General features: G+C 39.0%; 1 protein-coding gene across 2 annotated transcripts in view; it reads left to right on the plus strand.

Annotated features, from left to right (window-relative positions):
- PRKG1 (protein kinase cGMP-dependent 1) overlaps positions 1 to 18,072 on the plus strand; it is a 508,935-nt gene that overhangs the window by 59,229 nt on the left and 431,634 nt on the right. For both annotated transcript variants that reach the window (XM_055721117.1, XM_005446262.4), the window contains exon 2: positions 9,511 to 9,677. In XM_055721117.1, the coding sequence (XP_055577092.1) occupies positions 9,511 to 9,677 (167 nt within the window). The remainder of the gene's footprint in view (positions 1 to 9,510; positions 9,678 to 18,072) is intronic.

Raw genomic sequence — 18,072 nt, forward strand, 5'->3', positions numbered from 1 at the left:
TGTCAGTGGTACTGCTCTGCTAAGAGTCCCAGCCTCCCCACTTTTCCACAGATACCTTATGAGCTTCCTGCTGCTGTTCGTTCTCCATTTAAACGTTATCAGGTTGTATGGTTGTTTAGTGTTCATATGGTCCACTAAATAGTTCTTGCCTGTTGTGATCTACTGTATTAGCAGCCTAGACAGAGCCTGCGTGGTGGTGCTCCCACAGCTCTGCTCAGTATTGCTGTATCCCAAAGTGAGCTTTCTGTAAAGTAGGAACATTGGCATTACTTACCTTCAAATCCCTGTGCATTGCTCCTTGGCGCTGGATGGAGTGTGTCTTATTTAGATAACGTACACATCTTTCAAATATTTATGTCTCAAAGCATGGCTGCTAACATCAGTCCTTTTACTGACTCTTAAAGAAGGAAGAAATACTTCTTCCTAAAATCGCTAAGAATGTTTATTGAAAGACTAAGGCTTCAAGGGCTTGTCTGCATTCTGCTGTTGTACACCTATGGCATTTAAACTGGGGACTTCTCCAGGTGACTGAAAAGCAAGAGCTGAAGCAGCTTTCCTAGTGACAGTAACATCTGTCAAAAGTGTTAAGTGAATCAGAGTATATGCCGTTAAATCTCTGTCACTTTCCTCCCCCTCCCCCATACATCCCATTTTCTGTGAAACCCCTTCCTAAATTTACACTGGAATCAGCTATATATTTATGCTGTCATGACAATGTTCATTTTTGATTTTCTTATGCTGAGGAGGAGCAAAGTGCTTTTGCAGAGCACAATCATTTCACCTGGACAACACTGCATTTAGAAAAGTTTGCAATGTGTTAGTAGCCTCTAATACAAGAGACAAGAATGAGCTGTGTTTGCTCAGAGGATCTCTTAATTGGATTTCTGCATCTATTTAAATTAGGTTATCATCCACTTGGCAGATTTCCTGCTTATTCCACCAAGGTGAAGGCCATCTCCATAGTGGCTATCGGTCACTTTCTTCTCCAGGGCATCTGAATGTAGTTCTCTGTCTGCATGCTCATTTATCACTATGAAGCCAGGCAGACCTCAAAATATGCTAATAAACTTTGGGGAACTTTTTCTAGTTGCCATTTAGCTAGACTCCTCATACCAGTTTCCAGTCAGAGTTCACTGTGTGGAGCTGCCAAGAGTGGAAGCATACATGGATAATTGTTTGGTTGATGGAGCCACTCTTGCCTTTTAGAGTAGGTGGTTCTCTTCAAGATACATTGTCGTGACCTTCAGGATGTGTTGTCTGGATCTCTGTGACTCAATTTTGGTAACTGAAATGTTCCTGGAGGGGTTAGATTGTTTCTGGATCCCTTGATGTTGTGACATATGGGTACATATGTTTTCTTTGCTATTTTTGTTGGTGCAAAAAGTCCAGCTCAGTTGCACTGGATGTGAACACCAAAACTGTGATATGCATTGGGATAACACCCTTCAAAAAACCACTTTTTTGGCCAGGCATCTCTGAGAGACAGCCCATTCCTCCATCATGACTTTGCGATGTGTTTTCACCTATAATTAGCTGCCGAAATCTTCTACTGTTTGCTTCAGGTAATAAGTAGCTGCTTGATCCTGTTTGGAGGAATTGATAGTGGCTTCTCAAAATGAAGCTCGTGTGGGAGTTCCTTGGGGGTGTCAGATATTTCAGAAGTAGGCAAATTGTGTTGGCAAGAGCTGACTTTTTTTTTTTTTTTTTTTTACTGAGCTTGCCAACGTTTCCAGTATCTAAACCTGGGGTTTTGTAGGATGCAAAATACTAGCCTAGAAAAGGGTGGTAAGATCTGTGGGGTGAGACATATTAAAATGCAAGAGTTAACCAACTCTTGCCTACAGTATTTTTATACTAACAACAGTTTTCAGCATAGTTGAAAGGAGACGTTAGGTTTTTTTTTTTTTCTTAAATTATTTTGCTTTTTAAATGTCAAATGCCAAAATATGACATAATGAACAGCAGTGTAAATTTTTTACTGATATATTTAGAAATCCTAAGTGGAGCATTTGATCAACACGGTCTCTACAGAGCAACTCGATTCTGCAACTGGAAGTTGTAGTTAAGTACAAGAAATATGAAAATGAGGAGGTGGTTTTTCTTTTTCACAGGTTTAGATCAGGGCATAGTTACTTTCCCTGTTGCTTGTCTCTTTAATCAAAGTCTCAGTTTAAAAGAATTTTAGTGTACTCTTCTGAAGAACATTCTTCTATCCAACTATGTACTAACAGTCTTGGCTGAAGATTCTTACTCGGAAATTTCCTTTTGCAACTTGAAGTTGATGCTGTGGGTTGTATGTTGTGGAAAGGCAAGCAACGTAAAGAAAATCCACAAGTACATTTAAGGGCCTTCATGTTATTCAGTCCCGGACTTGAATCTTACTCTTATTCCCAGTTAATGAGACAAGAATAGCTCACTGGAGTTATATTTAAAATTCCCTTTAAGAAACATTCAAGGCAGTCATTATCCATAGCCAAAACAAACAGCTAATGTAGAGTTATCAACTATTAATGGCATTACAGTCCAAACAAGACCCAGATTTTACTGAAAGGTCTGTGCTATTCTGTACTGTCCTGCTTCTGGTTGTAAGTTGCAAAAGAAGATCCATTTGTGTGCTTGCAGTCTTTAGTATTGAAAGACATTATCCAGTATTACGCACTTCAGAAAACAACAGTTCCTACTGCATTGCTGTCATGCAAAAAGTATATACTGCCTTACGCTGCAGGTGTTTCTTACTGCCTTTAATTCAAAACCTTCTAGAGCAGTTGGGGGGGACCTCCACCTTTCTGTGATGGACTTGGCACAAATAATTTATCTAACAACATAAACACTTTGGTTGCAAAACCAGCTTTCCTGAGGACTGTGGACTTCAAATTGGTGGTTGAGGGATAATCATCTTGGAAGGTTCTACTTTCTCCCTCTATTTCTCACATAGGAACCTAAGCGATAACTACAATATGTAATACAACCTGTTGAGAAGGGATGAGTGCAACGAAGAGATTTCAACTGTTGTCTCTTGTTGACAGTCATTTTGATATCACTGAGGCTTTATGACTTTTGGTGGTTGTTTTTGAACCTCTGTATGTTTGGCCATGCCACAGTATTCATAAACAGCCAAGAAAGTTAAGTATGCAGATGAATAAACGTTGGATCTGTGGCCCCTTGGTGCGTTGAGTATTTCTATAGGAAGCAATAGCAATTTTTAGTAAGGTTTCTGTATCTATATATTCACTACTTTTTAGAAGGTGGGGCCTATTCTTTGTGGAAGGGAGCATCTCTGTGGAGATTTTAAAAAATATTTTAAAATTATTTAACTTGTCCATTCTCGATGTCACTGTCCTCAGTGATTAAACATAACAGCCTTCCATCAGAGATGTACTTTAGTTTTGTTGGTTAAAGTGACAAAAAGGTTCATAATTGGTAACTCCAGTGTTTTGTTGTTAACTAGACTGGGAACACAAACACTGAGGTCCTATTCTGGAGCAGCATGCAAGTGTATGTTCTCATCTTACATACTCTTTTAAGTACACAAGGACTTAAAAACATCACTGAAAGCTCTGTGAATGTGGACTTGGAGTGGAGAGCTTCCCCAGACCTGCTAGAAACTTGCAGCCTTTGCTTTTTGTGTTACTTGGATACTAGATAACACCTTATGAAATGGAGGTATGTCTTGATATAACTTAAAAAACCCTCTGTTTAGCACTTTTTGCAGTGTATTCCTATCCTGGTGAGTAGTTTCTGGAAATCAGGAGCAGTTGTAATACTTGGCCATGTTTTCTCTTTGTAAAGAAGTACTTACCACCCCCCCACCCCCCCACCCCCATTTTGCAGAAGTAAACACTTCTAAACATTTCACGGTATGGATTTTGAAACAGATGGTTGTTGTAAGGATTGTCTTGACTCTTGCATTGCTGCTCATTCTGGGTCAGAGGCTGCAGATTTTTTTCCCTGTTTCTTATCTACTGAAATCAGCTTAATTAATTGTGGAGGGTTATGGATATGGAAGCTCCCAAAAAAGCAGTGCTTGGGTATGAATTTCTACAAATATGCTTGATAGGTGTAGTTGGTGGATAGATCTAAAGGATGTACCCATATACTCTAATTGGATTTTTACAGCACTGATGAAACATCACAAAAAAGATGCCATGGGTTGTAGTAATTTTGAGCAAGGTTTATCATATGAATAAATTGTGTTGGACTTGATACTGTTAATCTTTTCAAACCTAAATGATTCTATGATTCTAAATAAGGAGTTCTAATCTCCCAGGAAGCTGCACTTTTACTGCTTTAAACTTCAGTTCTGGCAGTGAGCTCTGTGTCTCTGCTTGGTCAAATTCCTGTAGATATTTCCTTCCTAAATATGGGGGTTTAGGTCTTTAGTAGTAGTTGGCAGACTCTTGATGGGGGAGGCTGTAGAAAAAACATTCTTCCTCCCCCCCATTAGCTTTGGCATAAAAGTTCATATTGAAAAGTTTTATTTAAAGTTGGGAGAGAGGAGCAGCTAAAGAAAAGGTCTTGCGTATTTTTTTCTTCTTGACTATTAATACAAAATGTACTTTTTCTTTCCCTTTTTTGAGACCTCTTCCAGCCTGTCTGCCCAGTACCTTGCTTTTCATTTTTCTTGCTGGCAGTTTAGAATTGTTTTTGTACATAGCTGTGGTGGTATACTTGTGAACACCATAAATTTCAGATCTGCTTCCAGCTGTTCTGTGTCAGTGTTGTCCAAATTGAACGTTTATTGTCTCCTATTCTTGATCCACCTCTTTTTAGTTAACTCTTTTCAGCAGTAGATTACATGGAGAATGATACCTGTGTTGCTACCACTGTGCCCTTTGAACTGCAGGTTCCTGCAGACTCCATTACAAACTGGTGCTGTACCAGCACCCTACGTGCCAAGGAGGGCTTTGTGTTTCTGTAAGCATCTCTAGGTGTATATGGCAGTAGTCTTTCCACCTATAATTAAATTATTCCTTTCCTTAAACTCAGCAAGCAGCTTTTCCAATATTGAAATAAGACCTTTTGGGATAAGATTAACTTTTTGTTCTAATATTTATTGTATGTGCTGGAAGATATGGATGTAGCATTGAGGAATTTTTTTTTTTTTCCTTGCTGTGGATGAAGAGCCTGAAATGCCTGTTCATCCTGCTCTTTGTAAAATGTAAATTACTGTCAGGATAACAACAGGCTGTAATACAGGCTTTGGTATTTTATTATGTACACTGCAAACATTAACTTTGCTTCTTATCCAGGGCTGCATAACATCTCAGGCTTTTTTTCGCATCTGTTAGAAACCCAGATTTTTATCTTCTGCCTTCATGCTTGATGAGTAGCCAATGGATGTTAGTAGCAGGAATCTGGGCGAAACACTTATCCAAATCCTGCATTTTATGGCCACTGCAATACAGCACACTTTTAATATGAGCCTTTTCCAGCACAGCTGAAACACGGCTTCTGTGCAGAGCCCCTGCCTGCCGAGACAGAAAATGTGGCTGATTATTTTCCCAGGCATCTTGCTGCTCCTGAGCTGTCATGTTGGTGGGATTGGTGGCTGGATCTGATCTGGCTGGTGGACTGAAGCAGCCCCCAGTACAGGACTGGGTGGTCTGTGAATTAATGCACGTTTATATGCTTTTTTTCTGAGAGGCATTCATAACCAGACATACAGGTTTTTAAGTGTGTTGTATGAAACTTCTTAAGGTGCTTTTCACATGACTTCTGCAAATTAGAATGAAATTAGCTTGTTCCTACTGTTGCCTTATTAATTACCGTGATGGACTTAAACTGATTTGGGAAAGGATGTGTTGCAGAGGACTGTGCCCACATGTTTTCTGTGTGGTGTTTTTTTTTTTTTTAAATTGTTCCTCAAGTCTCCATCCCATTTGATCATTAATTTTTTTTTTTTTAAAAATATATATATATAGTGATGGCTTTGTGTCAGGTTCCTACCTCTGCAGAGATGACAACTACTTTCTACTCTAAATGACCCTCTGCATTAGGAGCTGTTCGACAGTGCTAGAGTAAATAGTCTTGAAAATGCCCCTTCTTAAAAGAGGATCATCTGGGAATAGACCCAGTCCCTTATAAATACTGTAGTTGATTTTGTTTGCAGATAGTTTCTATTAGAATCTTGACTCAGAAAATACAGAATAAACACTATTTTAAAATAAAAGGTAATGAAACAGCTGTATCTTGTGTAAACCACTTGCAGTGGCAGGAGTGTGTTTATGACCATTTTAAATAGCTTTTAGTATCGATTCAGATATAGATATATTAAGTGGATATGTGGTACATTTGTGTATTCAACATCTGGGGCATATGCTGTTTTAAAATAATAACAATGATTAAGAAATGGTGTAGTTTAGAAAAGCATTTGTTATGGCATAGTTGTGAACTGTGAGTTAATTTATATGCTTTGAGTTTCATTTCATATAAAAAAATACAAAAGAAAAAAATATTGTCTACCTGATATTTCACTTGTGAATTATATTGAAAGAAAATGGCTTAATAAAATAATGTAGAAGTCGCTGAAAGCCTGGCATGTGCAAATATGTGAGAATGGCAATTTTACATTGCATGAATAATTTTTTTGGAATTATTGGAGTGACGAATATTTTCTTGCAGGGGACAATAGAGTAACTCTTATTTGTAGCTATGACAATGTATTTTTAGAATCAACTAATTTTTAAATATGTCAAACTGAGCTTTTAGAATCAACTAATTTTCAAATATGTCAAACTGAGCTTTTTATTTATTTTTAAAGATGGATGGAATATTTCCTGATGAGGTTTGTAGCTTACAAACTGTGAAGTGTGGTTTAGTCTCATGCGAATACACTCATAAATACGCAGTTAGAGCGCAAAGTGCTTGCTCCTACAGTCGGTACTGCTTACGGGCAGCTGGAGGTGCTTTTTTGTTATACTGTGTTCTTTGTATTTGAAGTCTCATTTTAACTAATTATCCTTAACTAATAATATCTATTTTGATTAGTCAAGCGTGACTGAGTTATTATCCAGACCATTCTATGGAGATACTTAATTTTAAGATGCTAGGATGTGGCAGAGATGAAACTCTGTTATTAATGTCCTAGCCAGTGTGTTTTTCTTCTTAATAGATTTATTTTTTATTGTTGTTAAAAGGGTTTGAATGACTTGGTGGGTCTTTGAGCTTTAATTTCTGTGATATTTCCATGTGGAAGAGCAGAAGCTGTGAGTCAGTTGGTTCAGATGTAGTCTTAGACTGCGACAATAGCTCATGAATTTCCTAAGTTTGTTCATGTTGTGTATGTTTTGGGGCTTTTCCCCAAAATAGACTTCTAATGGATTTTCCTAGCTGTGTGCGGTTCCTTCACTGTTGTTTAGACCGAATTTCCTAGATCCCTTTCAAATCCTTCTACTTGATTCCAACAAGAGCAGCATTGTTTTTTGCTGAGGGCCTCTAAATTAACAGGAGAGGTCTGACTTGAACCGTATCTGAATTCCCTTCAGTCTCTTGAGGATATTCTTGCAAACACTCCATTTGAAAGGCTGACTTTATCAAGGAGAAAAGCCTCATTTTGAGCCTTGGAATGAAATAAATGGCTGAAATTGTAATGCTAGTTGATATGACTAATGTGAAAGCTTTTATTATGCTTTCTTCTTCAGCAGGCAGTTTGAGTAATGCTAATAATTAGTGCCTTTGTTAGAAGGATTTGGGGGATCTGTGGGGGTGGCTAAGACCAAAAGAACAGTACTGAGTCAGGGCAGAGCATAGGAGGCATAGTCTTGCCCTAGCACAGGAGGAGGGAATAAGGAAATAGGTTTATCTGTCATCTGGTCAACCTCACAAATTACCAGCTTCTTGCATTACTGAAAGCAAGGAGTAATATAGATGTAGGTTTTTCTGGTGTTTTTTATTTTCATGCATAAGGAATTGGAGTGACAGTATGTGATGTCAAATTAAATTTCTCAAGAGCCAAACAGTTGTAGCAGTCTGAGTCTGTGTTGTCTTGCAGACAGGACTTGAAAAGTCTGGTCTGCTTTCCATCCTGTGCTTTGCCTGGGTCAGTGATGATGGACTCTGATGTAAAGTAGCATGGTTTTTTGAAATAACCTCAAAACTACTGAAAGCATAAAAAACTTCTCTAAACGTTAATGAATTGAATCTGTGCTACATATAACCTTGAGGTATACTTTAAAAGGACTGTAGCATAGGCATAGTATCTCCAAGGCTGTCTGGCTGGTTTTGGGCTTCTGAAGTCTCAATTTGGCTCTTTTCCAAGAAGACATGATCTATTAATCTATTTTTCTTTGAAAACCTTGTTTCATATTCATATTTTAAAAGGATAAAACTTCTGAATGTGTAAGCTCTGCTCTGCAGGTAGCTGTCATCTGCCTGGGCTATGTTCACATTAGCAAATAGTTCAGCCCACAGAATTGGAGTTTCGGAGTGAGAAATAAAGGGCTGAGGACCTGGTGTCATAGATCTAGATTTAGCATTCTCATTTGTTCATTTGTGCAAGTTGCTTTACGAATTTTTTGCAAAATGTCATAACATGGTGGTTATGCTGCATTAGCAGGTGGGTAAGTTGAACTTGACAGTCTGAAGGGAAGATTGGAGAGCTCACCTGAGCATGACTCACCACGTTGCGAGTACTTTAGTTGTAGACATTGAAAGAATCTCAGGAAAATCAGGAAAAAGTGGTGGTGTTGCACGTTTTCTGTCATAACATGATGCTGGCAGAGACACTTCTAGAGGTAACGGGTTGTATTACATACCCATTTGGGTAGTCTCCCAGAGAATGTGTGAACTTTGAATTCTGAAGTTGGTATGCTCACAAACAACTCCTTCCCTACTCAACTTTGTGAAGTGGCTACTAAGAACTCCAAACTTCCAACCTGACCACATACCAAACTAAAACTGCAGGCATAATTCTGTGCACACAGAATATACAATGTAACTTCAGAATTTTCCTTTTAGTCACAAAGAAATGATTTAATGGTGGTGTTACTCCTGTAGCAGTGGTGCCTCCTCTGGTGAATATAATGGCCTTTGCTGTTCGAGTAATACTGAAAGACAGTGCGGTATCATGCTTTTGTGTGCTTCAGTTTGTATAATTTAATAGAAAATATAATAAACTAAGTCATAAGTTCTTTAACTTCTTGTTTGTATTTCCTTTCAGTTTTGTATATGGAAGATACTTCAAGTAGCCATGTTATTCTTTGGTGTTATTATAGATGAGAAACTTGTAGCTAAAAGAGGATCTTGCAATCACATGAAATCTATTTTTATTTCAATTGTCGATGTATCTAAACCTTATTTACAAAAAATAATTTCAAGTTAACATTTCTGTAATTATTTTTTTACTACTTTGCACATAGACTTCATCATTTTTTTAGGAAAATACTGAAATTCTGGATTTTTTTTTCCAAGAAAATACTCATTGGAGCACCATGTGGTTGTGCTGAAGTTCCCATGCTATTAATCAGCTCAGCTGTTGGCCACGTGGATAAATCTTGTCTTTTTTTGCCACAGGTCCAAGGAGCTAATAAAGGAAGCGATCCTTGACAATGACTTCATGAAGAATCTGGAATTGTCTCAGATCCAGGAGATTGTGGATTGTATGTATCCCGTGGAGTATGGCAAAGACAGCTGCATCATCAAGGAAGGAGATGTGGGTTCCCTGGTGTATGTCATGGAAGGTATGATTTTAAAAGCTGATACTTATTTCCTTTTTTCAACACATATAGAGACAAAAATGTTATCTAAATATGGTTGTTGAAAAATTGTGTGGACTAATTTTACCTGGAAAATTTTTTACTAGATTTGTGTGCCTCCCTATATAAAGAAATAGGTTAACCTTGCACTGAGATCTGTTGGAATAAACTACTAAATCCACTGAATATAGTTCTTTGGCTTTGAGGCAATATCAATGGTTTGTTATATAAATTAGGGACTTAACAGAAATAATGGTGTTATGGAAGAGGAAATGACTGTAAAACAAGGAGAATGTGGTCATGGCTTGCTGCCTTATTGTGGGGACAAACTTAGAAATGTTGATAAAGCACATGGGGCACTCTGCAGAAGCAATGCATTGTGTAATAGAAAGTGTTATTTTTCTGTCTTGTGCACAAAGTAAGTGTAGCATCTGCAGTTTGGCACATCTGATTTGTCACAGTATGTGTTGTAGCAGAGTTTTGTTTTCTTGGTGGAACATGAGAGCAATGGATATTCTGCTGTTCTTGGCAGCCATCAGGTTTCTGAAAATCTTATAATGGAATTGGTGTTGCCAGTGACCTGCTTCTCCAAAATGTCAGCTATTTGCATGTTATATCTTATTCTTTCCAAGTTCTCTAACTCTTCACGTGTCAAATTGAGCATATTTTATATGGTTTTTTTTTTTAAAGGAAGTGCATGTTCATCTGTAGGAGTTACTAAGCTTGATCAAACCTCGTGTCCGTCTACTACAGCATCCCTCTTCTGAGAGTAACTGATAAGGAGTTTTGAGTCAAATGTCACTGTTTGAATTAAGAAAATGCAGTGAGCAAATTCTGTTTGATTTGGTACAATGCAAATGGATAAATGCTTATAAAATTCTTCTTGCTGCTTACCAGAGCCATCTCATAGGCTTGCAAGCATTTTGGCCAGATAAGACCTGAGGGGAATGGAGGTTTCTTGCTTGCCTGTATCTTTTGAGCAAATACATGAAAACTACAGGTTATGTATAACTTGCGTGTTTGTATGTATGTGTACATGTGTAAATTCATTTCTTAAATTGTTCTTTTAAACAAAAATATTTTCAAGGCAGTAAGCCACCTTTTAAATACGGTTTTTTTGCCAAACTCTTAATGTTGTATAGTTGCAAATGCTTTTTGCTAGTTTCCCAAAACAGCTTTAATGTTCTGTCCTTTTAAGGTGAAGTTCTTTCTCAAGTCACAGGTTTAATTCCTTTGGCTTCTCATATTTTCCAATTTTGCACATTCAGATGGCATTTTGCATTATGAAGTAGGCTATGGGGGATGCCAAAGCAAATTATGTATTTCCACCCCCAGCATTACATGGAAAGATTTAGGTTTTTCAGGCCTCCATTTAAATACAGAGACGACTTGGATGAGGTGCAGAATCTGTTCTATCAACAACTGCTTTAAAATTATATTTGAATAATATTGTTTTTATAGTAAAAATGTGGAGGTTTTTCACTGCACAGCTCTATGCTTGCTTCCCAAACAATGCCACATCAGAGGCATGCTTACAGTATATTTGCTTCATGACTGGTTTTGGGTGTTTCCTTTAATGTTGTCCCTTGAAAAAGCCCGTAACAACAGCACACTGTCAAAAGTGTATACTCATCTCCTGCTCAGCCTCTTCATATTCTATGGAGAGGATTTTGGAGGGGAGTTCTGGGCAGAGCGGTTTCCACCATGGTTGGGAGTATTGAACACTGTTTGGTACTCCGATGACCCTTTGTTTGACAATCTGATGATGATGTACTAGTAGTGTCAATTCCTTGAATTTACCAGATGTTTCTAATTGTTGGTCCAAACTCTGTGACTGAATTCTTGATTCTTGTTTTCTAAATGAAATGTGTGTCAAAGACAACTTTTGTGTCTTTTGGGCACTTCAGCTTATTCTTGCTTTTCTGGCAATCCAGCCCTCTATGTATGAGGGCATGACTTGGCTCTCCCCCAGCTTTCGGTTGGTCTTGTAACTTAATTTAAGATTATTTAGATAGCTCCGTAAATATGCATAATGCTTTACAAACAAAATTATGAAGAGTTTATAGTCTATGTTTAGACATAATGCAATGAGTGATGATGAAGTAATGGAAATGGAAGAAGATGTTATCAAATGGGTTGGATTATAATTATGAGAACAGGCTCACTCATCATTTTGGCTCATCATTCTGTGTCCTGTCGGTTATTAACATGCCCCACCGCCCCCCAACTACACTACAAGCATTATTCTTTACAAAACTATACTGAAGATACCCATACTTGTGAGTATGAGAGGTATATTCTTTTCTAAAAAATCTAAATGCTGCGTTTCCTCCATTAATTACTCTCTTTCCTTACTTGTACTTATAGCCATGTTTAATATAAATAAAAATTGCTCATGTAGAGCATTTGATAACCAATACTCTTATGCTTGTTCATAATTTATGATTCACTGTTTAAATAGAGCCTCTTACCAGAAGATTTATATATAGTCTGTTATATATTGGTGATGCTTCCTTAGACATATTTTAAATAATAATTTTAAGTAAGATAGATTTGAAAACATCTATCATTTTCACTGTTACTTTCTGCATTCTCTTTTATTGTGGTGAATCTGCAGTAGCGTCTTAGTTTTCCCCTCTAGACATGAGGACTCTGCTAGTCCTGGTGAGACCTTTGTAACTACAATCCTTGAGTATTTTGGTTCTTTACCATGGATGTTAAAATTCATACATATGTGACACTCACTGAGCTTGGTGAACCTTAAAAGGCTGGATAATAGTAAGTGTTGACCTCCAGGCTCTTTCTTCTTCATTGTGGCTTGATGATGCTTTCTGAATGTAATCGCAGGTTTGCTACATTCCTTGGGTGGGAATGGCTGTAGCATTGTACCTCAGCAAAGAGTCAGGAAAAGGCTTGATTCCACTTGTCCATGTTGTCTTTGGTTCTAGCAGCAAGGTAATTTCATGCTGTCCAGTACTGGCTCTATGTATGCAGTCATTTTTTATTTGTGTATTTGCCCAACACTACCCATGCTAGTGGGCTTGACTTTTTCCCCTCCAGTCACATGCTCCCATGCATGTGATGACAGGGTTAAAACTTTGTATTCTTTGTCCTATTATTCCATATCATACCTCACATTTCCTGCCCTCCCTGTTGTGGTTTTTTTTGTTGTTTGTTTGTTTTTGTTATCAGGAGTGAGAACAGTACCGGTACAAACAGGCTGGACTCTAGAAATGAAAATTTGGCTAATACAGTGAAGCTTGAGAAAAGATAGGTTATCAAAAACACAAGAACATCTTTCATACATCCTATTATTCAACCTATTATGTGTCAAACTGTAGAGCTGGGCAGGGAGAGGTGCATCACAGTACAGGATGATAGGAGGGTGCTGTAAATTGTGATTTAGATGGGGAGAGGAGGAAGCTGAAGGAAATGTTCTTGGGAGTAGAAATGGTGAGGTGGTATTAGTGGGAAGTCAGAATGAGGCACTGACTTCTCTGCAGCATGCTGGATAGAGACAAGTGTTGAGTTTGACAGGTAGGAGTGTGCCTTTGACATGTGCCATGCTTCAGCTGGTTTGGATTTTGTTCATTGGTCCCAAAAGGAGGGAAACACCCATCGAACTGAGGAGCTGTCAATCTAAACACCCTCTGGCCTGGACATGTGCTAATCTGGGAGCTTGTTTTTAAGGGTGTTTGTGTAGAATAGCTCCTAAATTGTGCAAGGCTAAGGGAGATGTGTGGTTAGTCTAATCCTCTAAACCCAGTAACTGCTAATACACTCAATCACCTCTAAAAGAGGAGACTGCCTCAGTCCTGGTAGACTTCGCTCTCCTGGGTGTGCATCTGTACTTTCTGGACTGCCTCTGCATTTCTTGAATCTGAGAAGTTTGATGCAAGGAATTTAGTTGGGTTTTTTGTGATCATCGTCATCCCTGTCCCCGTCCCCCAACCCTATTTTTTTTTATGGTTTGGATTTTTTTTTTTTAAGTCATTGGAATACAGGTAAGATTTAACTGGAAACTTGCCTAGTTTTCTCGTGGGCTCCTGCCTGGGCTTTTATAAGATACAGCCTTGAGGAACTATAGAATGAGAGTTGTGCTTGTTGGAGAGTCATTCTGGGTCCTTCTGTCCAAGACAGCCTGGCAGCACTGAGGCAGATAGGATCCTAGGTATGAAAGCCCAAGGACTGCTGTTTTTACCAGGTCTGAAGCCTTGGAAATACTGGTTTGTCCTGAATTTGGGCTCTTGTTTAGCTTTGGGTTGGTAGCAAGAAAAGAAAGTTGTAGGTCAGGAGCTGAAACTGAAATTTCTCAGCAAGCAGAATCCCAAATTTAGGGTTACTTCGCTTTTAGTAAGTTTAATAAGCTTTTTTTGTTGTTGTTCTGGGCTGACTCTAGCCATAGTCTGTGTCTTGCTGGTCAGGTTTCCACCTCTAGGAAAATAAAGGCCCCCAGTTCACCTGCTTTAGACTTTCAGGACTACTGTTGGCTCCACTGTATCCCAGTCTTTGAAACACTTTATTTCTCTAGCTTCATCCTGCGTGCACTGTTACTTAGTTTAGTCCTTTGGGGTAAGTGGGTCTGAGGGACTTGCGGCACACACCACTTTAGAGACGCCTTACGTATTAAATGCAGATAGCCAGGGATACATTTGTCCAGTTAACAGAATTCTTTAGGTTGATGCCAACATATTTCTTCCATAGAGGAGGGAAACTTTCAGGAGGTACCTACAGTGAGGCACAGCAACCTGAGGGGCTCCGTAAAAGGCACTATTAGATAGGTGCCAGGGTGGAGAGAAGGTATCATCGCAATCGGAGCCCCGTGAAAAGAGATCTCCTTATGGCTTTATACCTTACCTGACCTCAGGCAGGGTTTTTGCTGTTTACAGACTGTTCTTTGCATTTTAAGTATTTCTGTTCCTTAGCAGCAGTGCTGTCATCAGGTATCTGCATGATCATTAAATAGTAACACAAACTAGGTCCTGTGGCTGTGAAAGACTTCTTAGAACAGAGACCTTGATTAAGATGTGCAGAGCTTTTGCATTTGGGTGGTCGTAGCAACGTGTGTTTCCTGAGTAGTGTTTTGTACAAGTTGAGTATTTCTCTTCCCCTCCAAAGTTTTCCCTATAGCTGTACAGGAAGGAAGCTGTATATTGGACATTTGAGGCAAATGGCACATGTCTGTTTGTCTTGGGTGGATCTTATGAACTACGAAAGAAGGATCTATATGAAGTAGTAAGGTAGGAACTGGTATTTCATCAGGTTCTGAAATGATCTGGGGCAGGGAACACCCCTGAATTCTCCTATGTTCACTAAGCAGCAAGAAAACCCTGTCGCGACGGAGGGAAGACACAGTCACTCAATATGAGTGATCAGCAGACTTCCTTTATTGTACCTTACAGTCACCTTTTATGCTTTGTTACAATCAGCTCATACATATTACAAAAGTTAAGCTCATTATTGGTTAGTTGCCTAAATATCAAGCCCGCCCCTAGTTTCTCTTCTGTAGTTATCTGTTCCCACCTGTAACATTCTTTTCCCACCGCGATCTTCCTGTTATTGTGTAACAAGAACTGCCAAGGATAGTGTATTTTTGCTTTACTTCAGATAAGCTGAGAGCGATGTGCATTTTTGTCCAGCCAGCTGGACTATGTCTATGTGAACTTTTTCAGCTAGCCAGTTATCCACAAACCCCCACAACTTCTGTGTATTAAATTAATTGGGTGAAGAGATGCCCTTATTCTCTAGCAACACCAAAAAAATTCCCTTGTAGCTGTGCTCTGATGGTGGAATTTAACTTATTTGTTATATAAGCAAGTATTCCTTAGGGGCTGGAATTGCTGTGAGCGTTAAACATACGTGCTTTGACCGCCTACAGCAACAGTTTTCCTCCAGGCTGATAAGACTGGTAGTGAAAAGGGGGACGAGTCTTGTACGTTTGAACTGGTCTATACTGGCTCTCTTCAGTCTGCAAATAAAACAATTTTGAGAATAAAATAAACTTATTAGAAATATTACCTTATGAGAATGTATATTGCTGTAAGAGTGGTTCAACACATTGTTTGCGTGAAAACCAAAGTTTCTTTTTGAGCCAAAAAAGGTTCTTACTGGTTTAACATATTCTGCCTCTAAAATTAATCCACCATCTCTAGTTTTCTTTAAGCAAAAAAACCCGAACATTTTCCAAGTTCCAGTTTTGCAGTTTTGCACTTGTTGGCTTCTTTGTTGTTATGCTTTCTTTGGGCATGATATTTCTAAAATTTTCTGAAAGCACTTAAAAATATGAAAACCTGGAAAGGTCTCTTTCAGAGACATACATCTAGATCTGTACTGTGTTGACAGGTTTGAGTTATGTGTGGGTGTTACCTCACACTAATGAGGATAAATGTGATATCCCACATCTGAAACCAAATGTTTCCTCTTGTGCTCCCTCTCTGTCTGAACCTGTCAACTGCAGTATGTCAAATTTGATGGTTGCATTATGAAAGGAAAATACATCAGCAGAGCTGTTGATAAATCAGGTGGCAAGATACAAGTTTTAGGCTCTCATGTGAATAACAGTCATGCTGTTATAAACAGATGTCTTAATTTTTTTAGAAACTATATTAATAGGTGTGAAGAGTCCTCTTTTTATATTTGTTGCTATTCCCATAAAGTGTGGAAGACATAATACAGTGAGCCGGGGGAAAAAGGAAGGTTAAAATACTTGGATTAACTGTTTCGTTGCTTGTGATTTTTGTATTGGCACTGGGTGCTGTAACATCCTCTTTGACTGACTGTCCTGCAAATTACTATTGAGGTTGCACCTCTGTACCACAGCTTGAGAACTTGAGCAAAGAGAAATAGCTCCACCAGTACCCTGTGGGCTCCTACTTCTGTAGGCATGAAAAGGGAAGAACCATTTTTTTTAAGAACCCATGTTGAAAAACAGCCTGCACTTCCCCCAGTCCTTGTTTTAGTAGTTTTCCTCTATTAAATTTAGTTTTCTTTTTGTTTTCAGTTATGGAGATTTGCCTTTAAAAGAATACTTTGTTTCTTGCTTCATTCTTGGTGGCTTCTCCAAAGCAACGTATTGTCTAATTGTGACCTTCCATGGGAAGGTGTTTTTTTGGGAAGTCAGAGATGTCTTGGGAAGGAACATTCCTAGAAACTGCAGGATTTGCCAGGATGGTAAGCTTGGTGTTGATAAGGGGAGACAAAGTCTCATTAGCCATTTGACCTACAGAGAAGAATGCGAGAGCCTGTAGAAGACCTCCTATCAGAGGCTGCAGAACTCTCTGGTCTCAGATGGGTGAAATATTCAATGCAACTCTTCAGTCTCTGGGGATTTTTGCTGTTGAATCAAAACCAAAACAGGCATCTAGATACTGTGTTTCTCCATCTCCTTGCTGCCTCCTGCGTGTTATCATTACAGGCTTTGCCAAGGTCTTGTGGTGCTATAATTAATATTTTATGACCAATCTGTTGGCCAGTGCACTTATATTTGTTCTCACTTCTGAAGGTATGCTGGAGTGCATCACCTTTTTTGCTCCTGTTTCTTGCTCCGAACTGTGCAGTTACATTTCCCCCTCCCCCCCCCCCAACTGGACAATGAGCACTGCAGACTCTTGGATGCTACCTGCAGTCATCCACAAACGCGGCATTCAATCTGTCTTTGTGTCATTCTCCCTCTGACCCCTCTTTTGTCTCTTTTTATGGACTGCTCTCATAAGGATCTGATTTAATAGGATGTAATTGCTCTTTTAGCCCTGGGGTCTTCTGAGTCAGTTTCTTCTCAGAAAAAGGATTTGGTAGTATTGATTCTTCTAAATGAAGGAAAAACAGAGAACGGAGACCCAGTTTGGATTTAAGTAGGCTAAATTACTTTGTTCCCAAGTGTAAGTCCAGAATAGCAAAATGGGGGCAGTAGTATTGCTGCCTCAGTGGAGAGTGTGCATCATGTCTCTTGGCCTGTACCACATTAATTTTTATATTGCTGTACACTGTACTAGCAAGAGGTCCCTTACTTTATTATGGCCTGCTGTTATTGCCATTGTAAAGTCCAGATGCATGAGCTGCTTCTTGTTGGTATTCACCAACACTGATGGTGGTCATCATTCCTCTCAAAGAACCATACTGAGGGGTTTGTTGTTTCCCCCCTCCCCCCAGCTCTGGCAAAAGGACTTCCTGGAACAAACTTTATAAACTCTTCAGTCTGTTTTTAATTTATTTAGTCTCTGGGGCTAAGAGTGAATATGCAGTTTCCAGTTCAGTCAATTAAATCTAGAGACGCTGGCTGAACTCTGTGTCTGTTGGGGCATTTCAGGTCAATCTCATGCTCTGAGATCATACCTGGAGAGATGGAGTTGAGCTGGTGCAGGCAGGGAATTGCCTGGCTGCA

This window comes from Falco cherrug, chromosome 9 (genome assembly GCF_023634085.1).
Source record: "Falco cherrug isolate bFalChe1 chromosome 9, bFalChe1.pri, whole genome shotgun sequence".
Classification (NCBI taxonomy): Eukaryota; Metazoa; Chordata; class Aves; order Falconiformes; family Falconidae; genus Falco; species Falco cherrug.